Genomic DNA, 25011 nt, shown 5'->3' on the forward strand with positions numbered 1-25011 from the left:
TACAACCTGTAATTGATAACATTTCAGGCAAAGCAATCTAGCTCTGGTTCTGAGTCATTTACCATTTTTGGCCCCATGACACTGAATTTCAGTGTTAGTGGGTCCTCACTGCCCACCTAATAAGCTATTTATTACCTGAACAAGAAACCTCTGTACAACATACTGGAGAAGCAATCATCCACATCTGCTTCAAGTCCTCTAAGGAAGTCAGCCTCTTAGGGCAACCCCGTCATCCTAGTCAGGTTAGAGTCCAGGCTTTGCTCAGTCCTCTACCTTGATGCTATAGCTCTTGTAGGGACAGTAACATGTCCCTGATCCCTCCCTACAAAGACATGGATTTCTGAGTGTTCAGTATTTTTTAAAATGATTTATTGGTTTATATTTTTTCTCTTGAAATGACTGTTTTTAATATTTAAATGTCTGGAGCTTATAGTAATAAAATTTACTATTACTTTTACACGGAACAAGAAGAAGGTTATAGAATAACTTTTCCTACTACCCTGGACTAGATAGGCTTCATACAAATTGAGTGGAAGGTCTTGTTTTAGCATTCTTGTCCCTAGTGGAAATGAGGAGGTCAGGCTGAGAACAAAAAGAAACAAAAGAAAGAAAAAAGAAAGGCAAAAAAGGAACACTTTTAAGGGAATATTTTCCTTGGAGGTTAAAATAGTTCTATCAGTCTCATTCTAGGAAGGCAAAAGGAGTTTTTGCGACTAATAAAAAACTAGAGCATCGTTTGAAATGGTTTAAAAAAATTTTTTTTTTTAGGTAGCTATTCAATTTTTCTTTGCCACCCATTGAGGTTACATAGTTACGTGTCTGAGAGCAGGGCACAGAAATAGAATAAAAACCCATTTCTTTTTTTGTTGTTTAGAGGAAGGTGATTTTTATTTTATGATTCGTGTCATAGTACAGAAGAGAATGCTAGGAAAAATCTAGATCTCATTCATAAAATGCCCTTAAGTTTGGGGCATGAATAGCCATTTCAGTTTGGAAAGGGCTTTGATAAATTTGTGGGGGAAATGTAAATGTGCTCACTCCTCTTCAATTGGAGCTCGGGGAGTCCATTAGTCATTTTGCAAAAAGGAGCCCATTTGCTCTAAATTACTCTCAGAAAATAGAAGTGGGGGAAACTGATGAATGCTCCTTGCCACAACCATCAGACTGAAAGCATCTATGGTTGGTGCTGCTGAGGTCTTCAATGCTGAATAATCCAAGTTGAGGAGAAAATAATAGAAGGAAAAATGCAAGTCTGTGCTAACCCTAACTCCAACCTACCCTGGCGCAGCAGAGCTGCACAGAATGACTGTCAGCTGCTATAAGTTGGGCAATATAAGGCTGCTCCTTAGACCTTGTTGTCCTCTGAAAGTTTCATTAGCTAGCATTTGTGTGGTGCTGTAAAATTTATAAAATATTTCACAAATATTATCTTTTTTTTTTTGTTATCACAACAACCCTGCGAGGTAGGTGCTATTATTATTATTCCTATTTTACAGATGAAGAAACTGAGGCAAGCAGAGGTCAAACAACTTACTCAGGGTCACACAGCTAGTAAGTGTCTGAAGTCACATGTGAACTCAGGTCTTCCTGACTCCAGGTCCAGAGATCTACTCATTACACTACCTACCTGCCTTTTAATTACTGCTCATTAGCAGTAACATAACCAGAATATGTTAGTTTAATGTGTTTATACTGGTCTATGGAATGAAGAGTTAAGAGGGGGTGGGAACCTGAGGCCTCCAGGACAGAAGGGGCCCTCCGGGTCCTCAAGTGTGGCCCTTTGACTGAATCCAAACTTCAAAGAACAAATCCCCTTAATGAAAGGATTTGTTCTGTAAAACTTGGACTCGGTCAAAAGGCCACACCCAAGGACCTAGAAGGCCACAAGGGACAGGTTCCCCAACCCTTCATTAAGATATTATCGTTAAATGAATAATAGTAACTTACATGTATACACCATTTGTAGATATAGAGTGATACAACAGTACTATGTCAAGTTGACAAGGTTTGCTATTAGGACCTACTATTTGCCAGGCACTGTGCAGACCACTTGCTAACCATAGCATTACACATGATACACAAATGTATTTATTAAGCACAAAAAAGCATTTATTAAGAATGTGTATTACTATGTAGCTGGTTCTTTGCTGGGTGCTGGTGCTACAAAGGCAAAAAAAAACCCCCAATTCAATTCCTTTCTTCAAAGGGAGAGAACAAACAGGGAAATCGAGGCCAGGTAAGGGTGTTTTAATCTGATGTGTCATGGGGATGGTGAGTCGATGTCAAGTGAAGTCAACATGCATTTATTAAGCACCTACAATGTACTAGGCATTGTACTAGTATTAGGTACTAGGAAATATAAAGAAAGGCAAAAAAAAACCCCCCGAAAAACCTAATTCCAGCTCTCAAGGAACTCAGCCTAATAGGGAGATGACATACAAACAAGATTTTTATATCTATGTGTGTGTGTGTGTGTGTGTGTGTGTGTGTGTGTGTATAGATATATAGATATAGATATAGATATATAGATATATGAATTTAAACTGGAGGTGATCTCTCAGGGAAGGAACTAAGATTAAGGATGACCAGAAAAGGTTTCTTGTAAAAAGTGAGACTTTAGCTGAGACTTGAAGGAATCCAAGGAAGTCAGGAGGCAGAGAGGAGGGAGATCATTCTGGGCAGTCTTGGCTTGCCCTTTTCAGAAGTTATTTTAGTACTGACTTATTAACTGCTCAGAGTCAAAGGTAGAAAGCTGGGGAAAGGGAATATATAATGGCAGGATAGACAAGATGGCACCACTAGACCAGATGCGAAATATGGTCTGGATTAGGGCTTTATAAACATAGTGGCTAGGTGAATGTACATGTGCACCAATTAGGGGCTAGCTGAATATACATTTGTGTATCCATGAAGATAGCTCAGCAACAGGGAAAGAATCCAAGACTGCATGGGTTGACTCCCCCAGGGACTTGGATCATGATTTCTGGAGGTCCAGTCTATTTCAGGAGGGGCAATAGCAGGAAAGTTGCAAAAATGTGAAGGATAGAATGGGTCTGGGTCTAGCTAAATATAGTAGGCTAGGTAATTTTGTGCCCACTTGCCAATCAAGAGAGCTCATCAGCATATGACTGATTATTTTTGTTAAGAGGAAGCATAGTGCAAATTCCAGTGATGCATCAAATTCTGCTTCTGATTCACTTTGTGACTGTAGGAAGTGACTGATCCTCTCAGTGCCTCAGGAGGCATATGCACTGTTCCCTATGCCTGACATTCCATCTCTTGGGTAGTACCCTTGGATGCCCTCCCTTCTCACTATTGTCTCAGAGATTCTTTCTTCAGCTCAGTCCTGATTTCCACCTCCCCAATTGCAAATGCCCTCCCTCCAGAAATGACTGTATATCTACTTTGCATACATTTACAAAGTTCCGCACAATTCCCCCTTCCAACAGAATGTAAGCTCCTTGAGGGCAGGCACAATTTGATTTTTTTTTTAATACTTTTTTTGTCCTACCACCTGGTACTGTACAGTACCTGGCATCTAGTAAGTACATAATAAATGCTAGCTGAATTAATTAATCAGCTATGTCATAAGAGGGTTGACGTGTGTTGATGGAGTGAGTTTCCCATGCTGACGAAATCATGAATGCTAGTCTTAAAAAATTATTCAGTGATAATATATGGTTCATTGTATTGATCAGTATACTTGCAACTGTGTGAATTCTAATGGCATTAACCCTATTTTACAGAGATTTAAGGCTGGAAGGGACCTTAGACACCATTTCCAATTTATGATTTTTGCCTTTGTATTACCAATACGTGACGTAGAGGAGGTGCCTAATACATATATATATATATGGATTAAGTGATCTGAGATGAGTCAGCGGACATCAAGAAAGATTAACGAGCAAAATCAAGTCACTAGTACATGGAGAACCAGAATTCAAACAGAGGAGATCTGACAACAAAACTAGCACTGTCTTCTGTATCAGGGGGTCTCTTTCAAACTAGACTACTTTTTTTTTTTTTGGTGAGGTGGCACAGTAGACAGACTGTGAGTTCTGGGACTGAAGTCAGGAAGAAGTGAGTTCAAATATGACCAAAACCACTAACTAGCTATGTGTTCCTGAGCAAGTTGCTCAACCTCTGTTTGCCTCAGTTTCTTCAACTGTAAAATAGGGGCAATAATAGTACCAACTTCCTAGAATTGTTGTTAGAATCAAATGAGATAATAATTGTAATATGCTTAGTCCATAGGCTTGGCATATATTAGGTGGATAATAAATACATGGTTCTTCTTTTCATGAATCAGAATATACATGCAAATATATGTAGGATATACTCTAATATATTTAGAATTTGAAATTCAGGGTAGAGGCTAGAAAGCAAAGGAGTGAGAAATGGATAAGTACAGGTGAACTCTTTGGGAAGAATGAAATAAATGAAACAAAGTGAAAATATTAGAGTAGGAAAGATTACTCAGGAGATAAATGCTTACATTGGGAAAAATGCACAGCATGTAGAATTTGATTTGAACTTAAATGACATGTTCAAATATGGTTTCTTTGCTTATAATAAAGGTAGAAATAGAGGGAATCCCAGGGCTCAGGCTGAGTGATTTTGATGTCATTCAGTTCATTTTCATGGTCTCAATGCATGATGGGAAATGACAGAACAAAGAGGCAAGCGTCTTTGAACATCAGAGTCAATCTCCTCACAGGAGGTGTAATGCATAGGCAAGTCAAACTCACTGACATTTTCATAGAGAAGATTAAGAGGCAAAATCTTCCCAAATACCAAACCGTCTTTGTCATAATGGTTGAAAACATGGAGCTATAGCAAACATTTTGGATCTGGCCCTTCATAGATCAATAATCTTTGGCCTATAATCTAGAAGCAACAAATTAACAAGCATTTATTAAATGCCTACTATATATGTGGCATGCTCTGTGTTATGTGCTCGAGCTGGGATTAGGATAAAATACATTTTTTTTTACCCACAAAAGTCAACACCCTTTCAGACACTTGTGGCTTGAGACCTAAAGAACCTTGAAAGAGAACAGGGAATGGAGATGTTAAAAATTACACATCATGCCATCCCAAGGTGATGATTGGGTTATGTTCCAGATGTTCTTTGGGAAGTTCATTTGAAACTCTGAAGGCCATTTCCTCTAGAAACAATATTATGAATACTAGTTAGATAAGTAGGACCAGTTCCCTCCATTTTTCTTTTTACACATACCATACTTGGAATAAGATCAGAGCCGAAAGTAGCCTGGGGCAAATGGGGATTTGTTCTATGGCATTGACATCAAGGGAAGTGTTTCCTCTCAGGGCTAAACCAGACTTCCTTCTTTCAGTGATTATGCTTTTTTCCCCCTCTCTCCTTGTGGATTGCATTGGCTCACACCTCTGTGGTAATTCCATCTTTGGGTTGTCCCTCCCTTGGAGTCTACCTCCTTATCCCCTAAATAATCTAAGTGACATGGGACCTCTCCTCCCTTCAACTCATGTATATAGTGCTAATGATTGAACTCTATTATCTGGATTGAAACCTTAACCTTACTGCATTTGCCCCAGGTTGAAATATTCCTCATTAAGACTCTCTCACTCTATCTAATCAATATACATAGTAACATATATGTATATATACATACACATATAAACAGTCACTTAAGCTTAGCCATTATTGGAGACAAATATACCCTTGGTTCTATGGGAAAAAAAAATTCAAATTCAACGGGAAGGGAGAGGGAAGTACTAGAACCCACATTATCCCATTTGTGACATTGACTGAGTAAAGGGGGTGGGGGGAAGCCACTGCTAGAATTCTGGCAACTTTCAATCTCTCTATTTCACTTCATTTAAGAAAAGATACCTCTCTACACTTGTATATGACTTACACCATAGCTATTAACTTACACAGTTATTAACACTATATTAATTGCTCCTGTGATGGTTTTGTTTGCTTTAAGTTAATGTTGGTTTTTCTGAACTACTTTTCTTTTTTTCCTTTTTATTCTTTGTTGCAAGGGATGGCTTTCTGGACAGAGAAATAGAGGGTAGAGATACCTTTGAAATAAAGATATTAAAAAACCCCTCTAATGCTTCTATGTGAGTGACCTTGGAGCAAGCCACTTAACCTCCATGGACCTCAGTTTCCTAATTTATAAAATTAAGGGGTGGATTAGATAGATGGTCATTAAGATCTCTTTTAGTTTTAAGTCTATAATCTTATTAATAAAAATTTAAAATAAAAAAAATGCTAGAATGAGATTGGGGACAGAAGAGAGTTATTTTAAGAAATAACATATTTTTTTCCCCCTGCAATCCACAGGGGAAAGAAATACTATGGACAAGTAATGCTTCAACCGTGGGTGAGTGGATGAAAACAGAAGTGTCTGTACCTGAGACCATGACAAATTTTAAGGTACTAATGGGGAAATTATCAATATTTACCTATTTTATGAAAGTTTCATATGCAATTTTGATCTGAGAGCATGTAATCCATTTTCTCATATGAGCCTCAAAATTGGGAGTGTACTCCTAAAGTTGCTTTGATGCTCCTGGCACCACCTAGGCCAACATGACATGAGTAGAACAACTATAAAGTTGGTCGGGCCCGATGGATGGAGTGCTGGACTTGAAATCAGGAATAACCGGGATCCAATTCCACATCTGACACTAGATTTGTGACCCTGGACAGATCACTTAACCTCTTTATGTCTGAGATTTATTATATCTGCATTGGTGGAAAGAGTTCCTATGCTGACAAAATCACAGTTCCTTATTAGGGTAGAGGAATCATAACATGGTTCTCATTTTGCCTGGCTTCAATCAGAGCCTTCAGTTGCTTTTCCATAGAGGTATATTGAACATTCAGGCAGGCAGAGAGATAACTTGTTATTTTGACTTCACCTGTGTATTAGCTATGACAACGCCATGTCTGTAGTCATTTATATTTCTGCGTATCCATGGCCATCTATGTAACCTAGAACATAGTGGAATTGCTGTTACTTTTAAAGAATTGATGGGAAGCTCCTGATATTTTATATTCAACAGGGATTGAGATTATTAATAAGGCTACTTTATAATGGGGAAGCTTTTCTGTTTGTATTTCCTCTATCTGGAGTGAATTAAAATAGGAACAGGTATGGATTATGTCTACTTATACAGCGATAAAAAGTCATGGGGAAGATTTTGCATTGGGCTGATCCTACCAGTCTTGTTCCTTTGTTTGCTAGACTGGGAGCTCTGAATTCCCAAATAAGAAGCAAAAGAAGAGAAACAAGGAGATAGGTAGAGAAGACAACGTATTGCCCTTTGTGTTCCACATGATACATTGGCTATCTTTCCTGAACTATATCATTTTTATAGCAAGCCCAGAAAAGTTCAGTTTTTCTTTGGCCTGTTACATTCACTTTTCCACACACATACATTCTTATTTTTGTTTCCTACTGACATCTAGTTTTTAACCCCCAAAGGCACCACTGTTACATTGGTCTTGGGATATTATTTACTGTATGTAACCGAAGGACAAAATTTGAATGAAGGTTCTGATTCAGATTTAAAGCTAAAAACAGAGATAAATAGATATTATTGCTGGGATCATTGAGTGCTCAGTACAATGCCTAGTGCACAACAACTGCTTAATTAATGCTGGCTGCGTTGACTTGCTAGTAGTGTTGTTGTTTTGAAGCACATTGGAAAACATTTTTGGTTTCCAAACTCTCATCATGGACAGCTCCACTAGCATCCAGCTAATGAAGAAACAGGTTGATTTCTGTGATCTAAATGCGACATCATATCAAGTTTTAAAATCTGGGTTTTTTCCACCAAGTATTTGATTGCTTTTTTTTTTTTTTCCTGCTATAGCCCAAAGTTCCACTAGAAATTTTATAGAATTATCAAGGGACAAGATTTTAAGTTAAATTCTATTTTTCAAAGGATTTATTCCAAAATACCAGTGTTGTGGTTGACTATGGCATAGTGAACAGAGTGATGGTCTTAGAGTCGGGATGGCCAGGATGTTTACTGCCTGTGTAGTCATAGGGAAAAATAATCTCTTCAAGCCTGTTCCATCATCTCTAAAATGAGGGATGCTAATGCTGGTTGGAGCTGTCTCACAGAGCTGTTTGTAGCAGCTTAAGTGCACTAATCTATGTAACATGCTAGGCAAACCTTGAAGTATTAAATGGCTATCAACTGTTACTAGTTTTGTTTTTGTAGGAGATGTTATTTAGGGTTTGCATTCCTTTCTAGGCCTAAGTGTCCTTACCAATACTTCATTTTAGGTAGTTTATGTATACTGTATATATCTCTATGTATAATCTATATATTTACATATACAAGTCTCTATTTTTTTTACCATCTCTGTCTCTCTGTATATGTGTGTATGTTTATGTTTATATGTATCTGTTTTGATAGAAATAGATTACACTGATGCCTGCAATCCACCTCAGTGGAAGGTACTATTATACACATTCCCTCTCTCTCTCTCTCTCTCTCTCTCTCTCTCTCTCTCTCTCTCTCTTCCCCTCTTCCCACTCTCTCTTTCTCTGTTTCCTTCTGTTATTTTTTTTTTTTTTTGGTGAGTATCATGTATCTGAGGTCGAATTTGAACTCAGGTCCTCCTAATTTCAGGGCCAGTGCTATATCCACTGCGCCACCTAGCTGCCTCCCTCTCTGTTAGTTAATAGATTAATTCAAGAGTATACATAAATTCAATTGAAATTATACATCCTGTTAAGAAATAAAAAATGTAAATCTTTTAATAACTTTACCTCTTGCTCTCTCTATTTTAAAGGAGTGTTAAGAAAACATAATCATGGTGTTTGTGGCTAGGATTATTTCCTAAATAGAGAGATAATGGCTTAAGGAGTTCTCATGAGACTTCTGATCTGTTGATTTGGCTATGCCCCATTTGTTATGGTTAAGAAATGTTCCCTTCAAATAAATGAATGAATGAAATTTGGAAACAGACTGAGCTCATATTTGAGATTTCTTCAGAATGCTCTCTCTGTATGGGGCAGAAATGGCCCCAAATTGACTCTGTGAATAGAAAAGATGATGAAAACACAAGTCAGTCATTTAGTCAACAAGTATGGCTTCTGATTCAATCCACTTTTTGTAGGCTCAACATCCTTTTATATGTTGTGAACCAAACAAGTATTTGTTAAGCACCTACTGTGTGTTAGGCATTGGAGAAGGGAAGGGAATAAGCATTTATGTAGCCACTAGTATGTGCTAAGTGCTTTACAAACATTAAATCATTTGAACCTCAGAAACAAACCTTGTAAGGTAGGTGCTGTTATTTGCCCCATTTTATAGTGAAGGAAACTGAGGTGAACAGAGGTTAAGTGACTTGTCCAGGGTCACACAGCTAGTGCATCTGAGGCTGGATTTGAATTCAAGTCTTCTTGACTCCATATCCTGTGCAGTATGCACTGTGCCACCTAGCTACTTAAGTGTCACTGGGGACATTAGTACAAAGAATGAGACAATTCCTACTTGCAAAAGCCTTATGTTGTAATGGAGAAAGTAAATCCATATATAAATGAATAGAGCATAAATATGAAGGGAATGCCCCTCCTGCGTTGTTTTTTTATTACTCAGAGGCTGTATTAACACTCGTCGTTCTATAAGTGATTTTTCAAGGACTCATTTTATTTTCATTAAAATGTTTAAAATTCTATTTTGATAGTTTGTTTTTGAAGGGATTACACAGAGCGAGGCAGGTTTTATAGCCCTGGATAGCCTCCAGGTCTATGCCTGTGAAGAAACACAGACTCAGCGTCCTTGTCGGGCAGAAGAATTCTCGTGTGCTAGTGGCCAGTGTATCCCCCGTGAGTTGGTATGTGATTACCAGCAGGACTGCTCTGACCATAGTGATGAAGATCCCTCAGCATGCTGTGAGTGAATTAAGGCTTGTCTTCATGTTATGTATCTATTGTCCATCTGTTCTGATCAGAAGCATAGCTCAATCCATTAAAAAAAAAATCTAGCTAAAGGAAAGCAGTAGTTATTCTTGTTAAAGCCACCGTTTGTAAAAATGCTATGTTTTCAGTCACCTTAGGGGCCACTAGGCTCACTAGTTTCTTTGTCCCAGTGAGGGTTACATCCACTTTTCCTGCTTAGCAATTAAAAAAGGAACAACAGGGAGAAATGGATGAAGGGCCAAACTTGATGTCGAAAAGACCTGGAGAAGAGAAGGCTCAGGACGAATGTGTTAACCATATTTTATTATTTGAAGAGCTGCTACATGGAGAAGAAATTAGGCTTCTTCTTTTTGATCATAGGGGGTGAAACCAGGAGCAGTGGGTAGAAGCTGAGGAGAAGCAAATTTAAGCTTGATGTGGAAACAATTGCTGAACAATTAAAGCTGTCCATGAGTGGAATGGCCTGCCTCAGATAGTGATGGACTCTTCCTCTGTAGCAGGCTTTTAGCTGAGAGTAGACAAAATTTGTTATATATGGTAGAGTGGGTTGGACAAGACGACCGCTGGTTTCCTTTTCAAGTCAAAATTGTGTGATGCCATGATTCTAATACTGACTACCGACAAGTCCGTTAACCTCAAAGTACACTAGTCAACTCTTTAAGAGCGTAAGGTAGAGGAGAGTTGCCCATTTGTGACAGTGGGAAGGAGTTTCCCACATTGATGAGAGACCTCTTCTTTTAACCAAAATGAACAGACTTTGTGTGTTTAGGAAGAGGGTGCTGCGTGGGAGACAAACTCTCTGTACTTTCAACAATATACTATGTAGGGTTCTGTCTCTACTGAGTCTAGTACTTTCTACTTCTTGCCAAGTTGGAAGTTAGCAAGTAGGACTACTTCATCTCAATATGGAATAGCCATAGAAATCTAACAGTTGGCACTTATTCATCAGCAACAGTGGGCATCTACAGAAGTAGTGTGGGAGTGATGGGGAGTGCTGAAAACCTGAGTTCAAATCATACATTTAACATTTAGTTACTGTGTGACTGGGCCAAGGCACCAGACTCCTAAGTTCCTTGAGTAACTACCTGTGACTTAATCCCTCAGTTATAGAAGTGTTAGCATCTACCTGGTAGGGTTTTCACACTGAAAGTTTCCCAAGTCGATAACATCATAACCTCTTTCAGGTATTCATGTATATGTTTGACACTGCCATGAATTGATTTCTAAGGGTCAGAGAAACCAATACCCCTGAACTTTAATGAAGTCTCTTTCATTGTGGCAATACCAACCGGGGAGCACTCTTTTTATTGAAAGATAAGTATTTGAATGCCTGTATGTCAAGGACTTGTAATTTCACTGATTTATAAATTCCGATTGTGGGAACTCCTTCCACCAGAGGAAGATTGCAGTCATATATAGCTTAAAGTCTCAGAGGCACAGAGAGATTGTACATGTTGTCCAGACTCATTCAATTAGTCAAGCCTGGAGCAGAATTTGAAAACAGGTTTTCCAGACTTCAAGTCCAGCATCTACACAATGCTGCCTCTCTCTTACTTGAAAGAAAGTGTAATTTAATTTAAGACATCTATGATGAGATATACCATGTAATTTGTCTGAAGTCACTAAGATGTTTGTGGCTTCTTACAACACAAATATTCTGTCTAAATGAATCTTTTGCCTCTGTCAGGGACAGCGGTTTTCATTTAAAAGTTGACATTTATTTTGCTGAGGTGATTTTAACTTAGTGAGCTATCTTGTTGAACAAGAGATAAATATGGCAGCAAGATAAATGCCAACTTTTTAATGAAAATTCCTGTGTACAGAATGCTTTTGATGATAGGAAAGAGGGCAAAAGACAGAGAGAAGAGAGACAGACAGACAACCAGACACAAAAGGGGAGAAGAGAAAGAACCCTACAAAAGGTCAGCCTGTCAGGAAACTCTAAGTAAATTTTAATTCCTTAAATGACTGAGTTAGTTTGTTTTCAACCCTTCAATAAAAAAAAAAAGTATAACAGGAGTTACTTGGGGATTTTATAGACATGGTGTAAAGGATAGGTCACAACAAATTCCTGGCCTCCCTTGTCATGATTAAATCTTTTAAAGTATGAAATAAAATTCCCATTCTAGGCATTATTTGTGAAAGTGATAGGATACTGTCTAGGGCTCACCATTTGGTAGCTTCTCTTAGGTAAATTCATCTTTCTGACAGTCTCCATCCTTCTTAATACCAGATATCAAAGACATTAGCATCACCTCACTTTTCAATTAAGCATTTTGACTCACATTTGCATTCCTGTAATTAAAAGGATTCAGCATGCTTTCTACTTTTCTTTTCCTGATCAAAATTCCTTCCTGGTATACTGGTACATGTCTTACATTCTAATTTTGGACACAATCCCAGTCTCTTCTTTCAATATGGTTCCTCCTGATACCCTCCTGGCATATCTCCAGTATAGTATCTTCTGATACTCTGTTGTCCTTTCTCCAGTACAGATGAAAACAGAAGCAGCCATCTGTAACAGATAACAGATAGTGTTATTTCCTAGGATTTTAAATTTTCTATACAATGGGATTCTCTTTGACCAAAAGGAAAATAATATTTTCTCTTAATTGCTGCCAAGTTGATACGCAGATGTAACACAAAAATGTCATGGTCATTATAAATGCTGTATCAGTTATTTACACATTTTATCCTAACATTGAGTATTTCATGCTATTAATTACACATTCATTTTTTCTCTGGGAACATGTTATCCTTCACATATCGCAGAAAGAAAAAATATAAATAGGAATACCACTTTAAAGCTTCTAAAATATAGCTTGCAAGTTTTAGAATCTACAGTTCACAATTTTTTTCTCAAAAATAATTCATAGACCATGTCATTAAAAACCTGCAGCATCATCTTTCTTGTATGCTTAAGAATAACATCTCTAGGTTGCTATATCTCTTTTGTGTGCTAACTAGCACTTAAAATACCTTCCATATTTGGGGGCTTCTGTCTTGTTGATTCACAAAGTACATAATCAACTAGCTCTTCTGATTAAACAGAATCAACAACAGATACGTCTTTATACACTTGTAAATATATACACTTATGACTATATGGATGCATGTATATATGTGTGTGCGTGTATACACTCATACAAACACACCCACACAAACACAAACATACTTACCGTGTTCAAGGAAACATTCTACGTTCTAGCAATATAAAAGCAATGATTAAAAAGTTGCTACCCTTGAGAAACTTGTTTTTTATACTAGGGAATAGATGTCCTTAAGAGGCAGAAGGGGTTCTTTCCTCTTTCTCCAGAGAAATTCCTTTCCATGTGAATGACTCAAAAGCTTTCTCACATTTTAACATGAATTATTAATCAAACACACAACTACTGGATCATGTGCAATGCACTAGAGATATAAAGAAAATGAAATAATATATTCAGTAATGCAAAAATAATAATTTTTAAAATTGTGTATTCCTACAGAATGTTTTTAATGAGTAAAATTATATTTAAACACCTCAGTTTTCCAGAGAATATGTAACCCCAACCACAATTATCCATAATTCAGTTTAGTAACTAGAGCTGAGCACAAAAAAAAAAAGGCATTAAGGAACCAAAATGGATATAACAAAGTCTGTGTTCTGCTCCTAGGAATCCACAAAGGGTCCCATCCAGAAACCTCTAAATTATCATTTTAAACACAGCTCTACTAAGCTTGATTATCTCATTTCCTAGTCTATGGTATTTTGAAAGCAGCAGATTTGAAAGGCTGTTTTTCAGAATGGTTAGAGTTAATTCACTGACTACCTAGAGCAGCAAGAAGTGGTCATTGGTAGCTAGAGAAAAAAAACTATGAAAAGACAAGAGCACAAAAAATAAAACAGTCGAGAACATTTAGTGTAAGGTCTAACAACCCTATGCTTTTCCATGATTCCTGAGAACAACAATATATTGTACCTCCGTTAAATAATTGACCCTATGTCATTAAAAAGTGAATTTTATTCAGTAGTATACTCTCTTTTTAAGAGGATACTGATCTGGAGGGGTAGTAACCTACCCTGGGAGTGACAGCACCCCTTCCCCTCACTCATGTTCTAGACTACCAGTCCTGTTTCCAGTTTAGTTCTCCCAGTCATCATCTGAGAAAGCAATGCACTTAGAGAAGGGGTTAACTACCGTGTAGTCAATATCCACAGAGGAGACAAGCCAGCTTTGCTGAAGTGGCAGGGAGAGATAGGGGACATGTCAAACAACCACCACCTTGACTACTAACTTTTTTTCCGACTCTACTAGAAGCATCTCAAGACCCTGAACCCAAAATCTTGGGGATACCAATTCTTCCAGTTGCATCTTTAGTCATCACCTTGGGAAGTAAACCCTGTGGATATTCCACCTGGGAACTGCTCCTACAGGGCCTACAGTCATAGTTACTGAAAATCTAGAGAAGAAAGTTCTTGGCATAGATGTTCTTGGCACTATCAAATGATTTCAAATCAGAAACTGATATAATTTTATCAGAAGTGACATTAGAGATATGATGCTCTGTTTTGCTGCTGCACCATAAGAACTACAAGGCCTTTCTACCTGACCTGCAACCAAAATTGTCCATATGTATTGTCGACCCTATTAGGACCTGAGCTCCCTGAGAGCAGACACTATCTTATATGTTGATTTGCATCCTGAATACTTAACAGCGTGCTCTGCAAGTAGCAAGCACTTAATAAATACTTTTTGTTCCTTTATTCATGAATATCATCTCAATGTTTTCAAAGTATATCCTAAGAAGACATTTATAAAATCAATTATCTGTAAAATTCAGTTATGTAGGATTCAATGCTTCTCAGAAATGATGAATAGGAGGGATTGCTGCATAATAGATTTGAAAGGGGACTCAACTGTTTAAATGTATCTGTGATCTTGTTAATGTGGATATTCATTTAAGTGATTCAGATGGCCACCCATCTCTCCCAAACCCCTTCCTAGGAAACTTAACAATGTATTCCCAATGATTCATCTCAAGGGGTTCACACAACATGCTGAAGGCCTTCTTCACTTTATTGTGTCATTGAGAAAACACTAGAGTACAGGGTCCCATCAATGATCATTGCTGATTATTGCCACGTGGTCGATCCATCTTCTATTTTGATCATACGTGATTTTGGTAGCAGCTTAACTCAAATTCTTCTTTGTTGGTCTTTGTTTATATATCACTGCCTACTGACATACACTATACACTTTTCCATTGCCTTCTGTGTAAATGATTGGCTTAATTCTTTTCAGTTTATAACTCTCATCCTGGAGACTGTAATATTTCAGAGTTTGATGCAACCTAAGAAGTTGCTTTTGCTGCAGTAGCATCTGGAGGACCTCATCGTCTATAGAGAAGGCCTCTTCATTTTGGAATCTCTACCACATCTCCACCATGACAGTAGCAAATATCTCTAGCAAGCATAAATATCCATGTTTTTTGCCTGACCTGGTAATATTGATCAAAGATTGAACAAGGTTATCTTTTAAAAATATTTCAAAAATCTTGCACTATTTGGATACATATACTAGTGAGATCTCATTGTAAGTAAGCCTTTAAGGTGGCATTTTGTTTTCCTTAATCAAATTCTTTTTGACAATCAGCAAACAATAGTGCAATGAATCTTGCATTTCTATATCTTTTAGTCAATCACATGATGATAGAGATGGGGTCTCTAGTGTGGAATGTTACTCACGAAAGCTTTTTGTTTGTTAATTGTATCCTTATTAAGGATTTCCAGTTATAGTGTGTGTTATTCTCATCATTATGAAATAGTTGAGAGATCAACTTATAAAGTATGCAAAGGAAGAGAAGATAACGAAGTCTGGAAAAACCTTTTAATATCCCTTCCTCCCATAAAAAATAAAAGACAAGAGAAGATAAAAATAACTATGTCTATTTACTACTGAGCAAATATTAAGAAACCTTGATTATAAGTCTCTTTGTTTTTTACTATTGAACTCTATTTCCTTACGTAATTTGTAGCATCTACATAGATAAAAATCATTGAGTTCCTCTATGCACCACAAGATGTTGGACTTTAGGATATTGGATATGGTAAAGAGTATAGGAAATTCAGTGTGTTACTTTATTATACTCTGATCTTGATTTCTGACATCAGGGGTTTTTCTTTTGTTATTAACAGTTAATCCACAAGAGTTTATTAATTGCCCATATGCACCAAATTTTTTTTATCTCTGAATTGAACCCTTGATCTTTTCATTTTTGTTTCAAGGTCCTTCTGGTTCAATAACATAGAGAAAGTAGGGATTTCATGGGATTTTAGGACTGAAAGAGATTATACAAAGAATAATTCTTCCTCCTCCTATTAGAGAAGAGGAAATTGAGGGCATGGTTGGGCAAAGGGACTTGGTCAGCATCACACAGCTAGTTACTAATAGACCTAGGTTTAAAATTTAAGTCTTTTGATTCTCAGGGCCCTGCTATAATATAGAAATAAATGCCTTCAGCATTTGTATTTGGTTAATTGTAAAATCTTGCATGTGACTCTGAGTTCAGTACTGGGAACAATACTTTTGAGTCAGAAGAGTTCTGGATCTGATGCATCCTGATCAAAAGACCTTGGTCAGGTCCCTTAACCTTTCTCTACTTCAGTTTCCTGTAAAATGTTTATGTTATTTGACTCATGGAATTATTGCCACAGAAGTACTTTGTAAACCAGTGGTGTCAAAGTCAAAAAGAAGTAGAGGTCACTAAACTAAACATAAGGATCCTTTCAGGCCACATATTGGCTATTTTAAAACATAATATTATCTATTTATTTTATTTTTATTTATTTTGTTAAATATTTCCCGATTAATTGTAACTGGTATGGGCCACACTTAGGAATATTACGGGCCACATGTTTGACATCTCTATAATGTAAATGATAAAGAGCTACTAAAGAAATGTAAACTACTATAATGTTGTATTGCATGATATCTTCAAGTGTCTTGTCTTGAAAACTTCTGTGCATAGGATCAAACTTTTCATATTAAAATGCAGACTTCTTAAGGACAAAGGATATTCCAATGTCTTGGTTTGGCATACCATTGAGCACCTGATAGGTGTTCAATAAATATTAACCAAAAATATTAGCAATCCATTTCTGTGTTAATTAGCCATTGTCTATTCATTCCTGTCTCTTTTTTTCTTATGTCATACAGAAATTCTTTACTACTGAACCAGAAGCTTCATAAATATTTGAATGTGTAAGATTGGAGAGTATTTACCTCATCTGTAAAAAATGAGGCTTTTTTGCTTTGCACATACAAAACTGGTTCACTGGGCGGGGGAAAGGATTATTATATTCCAAGAATATTGCTCATCATAATGATGAACCTACAGTACACATTTTCTCAAATCATCAGTGGTGTCATGTCCCATACTCTGATTATGAATAGTGGAGTGTTTCCCATAATCATAAACACTCATAAAAATATTCAAAGGGACTTGATAATGAAGGCAGTATCCAGTATGGACAGGAATAGAATATTCTTCAGGTTTTATCAATGTTTTAGCACCCAAAACTATCCTAGGAGATAGCACAACTTGGTTGCCAGAATCAATTTGACCCTCAAGACTTTCATCAAACTTGATCAAACTTTGATCACTATACCTTAACTTCCTGAATTATGTAGGGGATGGGAATTAATGGAAGGCACTTAACTCAGCTGATTAAGCTTGACTTATAATTTATAGCTCAGCCATTTTCTGGAATACTTATACTCAACTAAAATCTAAAACTTACGAATGCTCAAATTGTCTTGGGGAAAGCAGACTGTTGGACAGCCAGTTGCATTATGGTATTATTGTTGTTTGTCCTTCGTTCTTGAAGAGGACCAACTTGTTTTCAGATTGTTGAATGCTGGTGGATTTCAAGCATTAACTTTCATGAGGACAGTAATGTTTACTGTCAAACATTTTGAAACTTTGAAAAGTAAAATGACTGACCTATATAATAGTACAAAATGTAAATAATGAGAGCCTTTTTTTTTTCAATCCAAGTTACATTTGAAATAAAACAGCGGTCTGATTTTGCTTCTGGTTACCATCATGTATGTGCACATATGTGTATATACCTGTCCATACAGACATCACACGTATATAAGCATACATATATGTGTATGGTCTCTAACATTTTGAAACTTTGAAAAGTAAAATGACTGACCTATATAATAGTACAAAATGTAAATAATGAGAGCCTTTTTTTTTTCAATCCAAGTTACATTTGAAATAAAACAGCGGTCTGATTTTGCTTCTGGTTACCATCATGTATGTGCACATATGTGTATATACCTGTACATACAGACATCACACGTATATAAGCATACATATATGTGTATGGTCTCTATCTAGGATGATGGTGATCATAGGTATAGACCTTTAGAGGTCATATAGTCCAGCTGTCTCATTTTACACATGAGCAAACTCAGTCTCAGAGATATTAAATGACTTTCCTAAGGTTACACAGCTAAGAGGTGGCAGTAGGAATTTGGACTCAGGGACTCAGTCTTCGAACCTAGAGATCTCTCTACTGTGCCACACTATCAAGAATGGTAATTTTCAGTACTTTTGTATACATGCATCCACTTGAGTCCTCCCTCTTCCTACCATTGGCCATCTATTTAACTGCTAGGAGATGAGGCAGTGCTGGGTGGGTTCTAGCCATAGTGATGAGGGCCAGATTTTCCTGGGCATAGCCTGACTCCCATGGGGAAAGTCTTTCTTTCCCAAAGGGGTGGTTGTGCTGGGGAGAGGAGGTAGCTTAGCTAGCAGAAGAGAATTCCCTGGTCAAATTCCTTAGTTCTGATTTTGGAGAGAAATTGTGTCTTCAAAGAACTCTGTTCAGGCCAATGTTCTACTTGAGGCTCTGTACATTTTTTTAATTCATAAATGACTGCAGAATCAGAATAGAACTTTTCTCCTGCTGGGTTCTCCTTGGCAGGGAATAAGGACTTCATGGAGGGAGAAAGTGTTAGAACGTGTTCCAAAGGACGGGTTACAAAGTCTTGGGCACCTGTCTAGGTCACCCAGTGCCTGATAGTTCACAATCTCTGCAGCACTACCATGCCACTCTTTATTCAGACAAGGGATTTCTCTTTTGCAATGTAAACATTTTTGGTGTCAACATTTTGTCAACCCCTCTCTGTATACAGCGATGGCAAAAGAAATGTCCTGGGAAGTGGGAAATTGCTATTTAACAACACTATGGAACTATATAGTATAGGTATATCAGAGCTGAGTCTCATTCTTTGCTAAGCCCTTCTGATTAATATAGTACAGCCAAGCTACTCGTTTTGTCGCCGTGGAAATTTGTTTAGAGGAGAAAAATATATTTATGCATAAGTTAGGGGAGTCAAAATATACCATTTGGGCATTTTCATCTTGTCTTATCAGATGACTGCCTAAGTAAGCATTGTAGCACCTAGAGGTCCAAGTATTTAATTAGCATACAGATAGCTTCGGCAATATTGTGGTATGCATATTTTGCTTTAATATGTTAACAGTTGACATGTAACTAATGAGCTATCAGATCAAAAGCCCAGGCACTCCTATTTAGATAAATGTGAAAATTCTATAATGACCAAGATCTAGTTAGCTGTTGCAATGTGCTGGTATATAAATGAGGAATGTGATATTGTTTTTGATGGAAAATTCATTTTAGGTTCAATCTAGTGGTAATGGAGTCTTTCTGAACTTCAGACCTCTCATCTGCATGGCATCACTTACTGGGAGCTAGTTGTGTCTTTGGATACCCCCAAAGAGTAGTAACATCCTAGTCACAATTCTGAATGCTTATAGAACATTTGCATACAGTTTCATAGTATATTTTATTAACTCATCCTTGCCACAATCATTGGAAATAGGTTGATAATGCCATTCTTTTTTTTTTTTTTTTTTTTTTTTTACAGATGAGAGCATTGTGCAAGACAGAAGTCTTAACATAATTTTTCCAAGGTCACAAATAAAGTTAATAACCAATCTTAGCCTAGGCTAAGCTTTAAAAGCTTTAACAAGCTGGTTGATGTGTTAGTGGGAGAGAACAGATTCTAGAGAGTAGTTGGGATAGAGAAAAGTGTTAAATGCCTTTCTTTCTTTTCTCTCTTCTGCCAGCTCTCCTTCTTTCTTTCCCATCTCCTTCCTTTCTTCTTTAATTTTCCCCTTCTTTCCCTTCCTCTGCAGTTTTATTGATGCTTTAAATATTTTGTGTCCTAGTCATTTCCTGGTAGTCTTCCCCTTGCTAGTCCTTTCTCACCAATCTTCCATTGTAAGAAATAGAAGTACTTAAGAAAAGTGGATGGAGAAGGTGACTTTCTGTCAATATTCCCATTCTCTCATCAATCTATCTCATTGTCTTTTGAAGAATGGGACCAAGACTGGCCCTCATGTTCAACTTGACATATAAGCTAATCATGTAACCCTAATGCATCTAGATTATGTAATGGATAGAGTGCCACGTCTGGAGTCAGGAAGACTCTTCTTCCTGAGTTCAAATCCAGTCTCAGACACTAACTAGCTGTGTGAGTCTGGGCAAGTCACTTCACCTTGCTTGCCTCAGTTTCACCATCTGTAAAATGAGTTGGAGAAAAAGATGGCAAACTACTCTGGTATCTTTGCCAAGAAAACCTCAGATGAAGTTAGAAGGAGTCAGATACAATTGAAATGACTGGACAACAACAAAATCAAATGCCCTCTTTCCCTTCACCTTCTCCGGACTTGATTTTTAATTCACTGCTGAGACCCCTGGAACCAGGCTGCCCTGTATTCCAGCTGTGGTCCTGTGGCTGGGTGAAGAAATAGAGAGCATGGATTGTAAATACCCTCTAGAATGTATTTTCTCTTGGTGATAAAGAGAGGAGCCTTTGCTAATATAGCAACTTACATGCTGGTAAGAAAAGTTGTGGGGCATAAAAAAAAAACAACTTAGAAGGTTTAATTCACCCACAATTCCAAATGGCACAAATTTTAAAAAATGGATAAAACTATTAAATGAGAAAATAAAGTGAAACAAACAATAAGGGATCTTACTTGGAATTAAATTTGTGTCTCTTTAAATTTTTTTCCCCCACAACACTCCATAGGTTTATGTTTGACAAGCAAATTAGTTATTCACTGAAAAGCAGTGAAGTTTCACCCAGTGTCATTAAATTAAAAAAGGACCTGTCAATTGGAATGTTGTCTTCCAGACTACTTAATGGAAGAATTTAAGAAATCATGAGGCCTCACATAATACATGTTGAGCTTCAATGGGTTTAAAAAAGACTAATTGTAACTCAATGGTCAGAAAACAGTCTTTTTTAAATTGGCATGATACTTCACCTGTAATGATCCAGTTGTACTGCACACATGTGGTTTGATGTTATGTAACATTTTATTTAATGTTCCCCTATGTTTTCTTTTGTGTTTTCTTCCTGGGCCCTAGCAAATTATACTATGTGTAACTTTGAGTCTGATTTTTGTGATTGGAAACCATTATGGACAAAGGAGTCACCCTGGAAAATATCAAAAGGATTACCTTCTAGAGAATTTACTCTTCCTCACATAGATCATACAACGAACAGTGAAAATGGTAGGACTTTTACATTTTTTTTCTTACAGTGAATTGAGAATTTAGTGAGAATTGCTGAATTGAACATTTTTATCATGTGTATTCAGAATCGTGGTGAATAGTGGATTAGTCTTGGGCTTGGAGTCAAGAAGATCTGTATATAGATTGTGTCTCTCCACATTCATGAAAATCACAAATCCTACATGTATTCAAGCATTTAATCACTGGAACTATTTATGCTATATCTTGGTTCCTCTGACTTTCTTAATTGATCTATACAGGGACCAATAAACATATGTAAGCATACATCCTCATGTAATTTTCCTCAATGTATAGAATTGACTTAGTGAAAAGCATAATCTGTCTTTTTTTGTATTTCTAAAAGTTAGAGAACAGTTAATACAGGTAAAGCTGCTATTAAAATTCTCCATAGTGGCCTCAAATTATAAGATTTTGCCGAGGTTGTTTTGCAGAGCTACTCCAACCATATAAAAACAAAGAAAAACTGTTTAATCTTCCCTGTGAAAATAGAGAGCAATATTTTAGCACCATCCATGTAGGAACTCCTCAAGTACTGAGATGTAATTAAGCTACTTTCACCTTTTCCCTTTTTTGAACAAATTTAACTCTTTTTAATCTGCTCATTTTCACTAATTCTGTAATTTTTTCCATATCCCTTTAAAATGCTCTACTTCGCACCTTAAAAGAAGCCCACCAAATGCAAAAGAAAAGAAATGATTTCTCAAACATCCTAAAATCTTGTTCACATTTTAAAAACAATGACACCAATTGTGAGTTTTTTGAGCTTGTGGTTCACTGACCTCCAAAAGTAGTTGTTCCTATTTAACATCATCCTGATTTATTTTTCTTTGCTAATTTCTAAGGAAGAATACTAAGGAATAGCAGTTTTGATCCTGACATTAATAGCAGCCACTGGAGACTAAAAAGTCTGACCTTTAATGTGTTAGATTAACCTCTTCAACTCAGTTAATTATGTCATGACAGAATAAGTTCTTTGTCTTTATTTTGATGCCAATAAGCTTCCTCTTGGTACTTAGATTTTGTGTTCATGATAGAGGTGTTAAAAAGATGGAGACAGAGTCCAGGCTACTCATAGTTAGATATAGATGTCAGAAGAACATTTTATCAAGAACCACATATTGTCTACTTGAAAGAACCATTTTGTCTACTAAAAACTGGTGCTATGATGTGATGAACCCTGTAATGCTGGGTCCTCTGCAAAGAAAACCACATATACAAAATAGCATTCAATTTTCATTTCAGTACCAGTAGGCAGGGAGCTAGGTGTGAGGGACACCAAAAAATCATGATTAAAATAGTTTTTTTTTTCTTAAGGAACTTACATTTAAATGGAGGAATATGACATTTGTCAAGTTTAGCAAGTAAAATATAATTGAAGAAGAGAGAGCACTGAGAGCTAGGGAAGTTAGGAAAGGCTTCCTATAGGACCTGGCACCTTAGCCTTGAAGATTTCTATAGGTTGAGTTGAGGAAGTACCGAATTCCAGGAGTGGAACAAAGCATGGAGACTAGAGATCTTGCAAAATTCAGGATTTTAACCAACCAGTTAATCAAGAAGCATTTATTAAAAACTTGCTATGTGCTCAGCCCTGTGCTAAGTCCTGCAGATACGAAGAAAGGCAAAGAGAATTCTTGCCCTGTCAGGAACTTACATTCCAATGGGGAGAGATGAGATGCAAATAACTAGGTACGTAATAATATATAGAGAGAGCAGATGGAAGATAAAATGAGATGGAAAGGAACAAACACAAACGCTTGGGGGACCTAGGAAAAGCCAACTGGCTGGAAAATAGAGTATATGAAAGAGAGTAACATAAAGTTAATCTGGAAAGGTAGGCCGAAACCATATTGTGGAAGGCTTTAAATTCCAAGATGCAGGGTTTTGTATTTTATCCAGTAAGCAAAATAGAGCCACTGAAAACTTGGGTAAGGGAATGACAAGTCAAATATTCTATTCAAATTGAAATAATAGTCATTTGGAGGCCCTGCATTGTGGATTAAATGTTACGATGAATATATTGTTACTTAGGCCTCTCCTAATAATGGCAGCCTGTGTAGGATTTATTCTGAAAGTATCCTAGTAGGTCACTTATGATAGATTTTATATTACCAGACCTCCTTTTTGTTGTGTACTATAAACAATTTATAAAAATGAAGCTAAGCTCTCTCTCTTTCTTTCTTTCTCTCTCTCTCTCCTCTATTTCTCTCTCTCCTTCCATCTCTCATCTTCCTTTCTCTCGTCTTCCTCTCTCTTCTTCCTCCTCCTCTTTCTTCTTCTTCCTCTTCCTCCTCCTCCTCCTCCTCTTCTTCCTTTTCTTCTTCCTCCTCCTCCTCCTCTTCTTCTTCTTCTTCCTCCTCCTCTCTCTCCCTCTCTTGACCATTGTCCAGATCTAACTTGTGAAGATCAGGGAGAAGACAAGGTTTGACTTTTTAAAGATGCAGAGGAAGATGTCTGCACGAGATCTTACAAACTCTTAGGTCCCAGGGTTAATTGAGGAATAATCTATCTTCCATTGCCTTCCCTTTCAGATTACTTCCCATTTATCTTGTATGTGCATAGTTGTTTGTGTGTTGTTTCTCCTGTTGGAATGGAATCTCCTTGAGGCCAGGGTCCATGTTTTTGCTTCATTTTTACGTCCCCAGTATTTAGCACAGTGTCTGGCCCTTAGCGAGTACTTAATAAAAGTATTGTCATTTGCAGACTTCTCAGCATAAGTGAGTAAAAAAAAGAAATGGAGAGAATGAAGGAGTAGGGAAAGAGTAGAAAGAGAAGAGGTGAAAAATGAAGGAAAGGGGAAAAACTAACCAACAGCTTTGGGGAAGGGTGGTGATAGTAGAGTTCCACCAGCAATTCAATTCAATTCAATGTTTACTAAGGCCATCTCTCTCTCTCTCTCTCTCTCTCTCTCTCTCTCTCTCTCTCTCTCTCTCTCTCTCACACACACACACACACACACACACACACACACACACACACACACACGAAACAGTGCTAGGTGGCCCAGGGATATACAAAGAATAGAGAATGGACCTATGATCTCCTTGGTATAAGGAACTTCTGGATTAGGAAACTCTTTACCTTGACTTTCCATGATTCCCTACTTAAGGATAAAAATAAAATAGTCCTTGTCCTCAAGGAACCTGAATCCTACTGAGTGATGTAGCATGTATGCATATAAGTAACTGTCACATTAATGCAGGGTAATAATTTCAAGAAGTAGTGCCAACAATTAGGGACATTATAAAAAACCTAGTATAGATAGGAGATGACATCTCTCTTTTGCTTTGAATGACAGGTAGAAATTTTAAGATGTCAACTTGAAGAGGTACTAAGGATATGCTTTGCCTTCCTTGGGGATTCCTCTTTGTTGATTCAGGTTCTCATAAAGTTTTAATGTCCAATTTTTGCTGTAGTTTTAAATTGCTGAAGTAGGGAATTCTTTGGAAATGT

The 25011-nt window shown here is 37.1% G+C and overlaps 1 protein-coding gene across 1 annotated transcript in view; it reads left to right on the plus strand.

Moving 5' to 3' along the window:
• The window catches only part of MALRD1 (MAM and LDL receptor class A domain containing 1), an 844925-nt gene that overhangs the window by 107707 nt on the left and 712207 nt on the right, over positions 1–25011 (plus strand). Inside the window, 3 exon segments of the mRNA XM_020966909.2 lie at positions 6335–6427; positions 9701–9908; positions 21394–21540. Coding sequence (XP_020822568.2) covers positions 6335–6427; positions 9701–9908; positions 21394–21540 — 448 coding nt within the window.

This window comes from Phascolarctos cinereus, unplaced genomic scaffold (assembly GCF_003287225.1).
Source record: "Phascolarctos cinereus isolate Bilbo 61053 unplaced genomic scaffold, phaCin_HiC Scaffold_1;HRSCAF=81, whole genome shotgun sequence".
NCBI classification, from domain to species: domain Eukaryota; kingdom Metazoa; phylum Chordata; class Mammalia; order Diprotodontia; family Phascolarctidae; genus Phascolarctos; species Phascolarctos cinereus.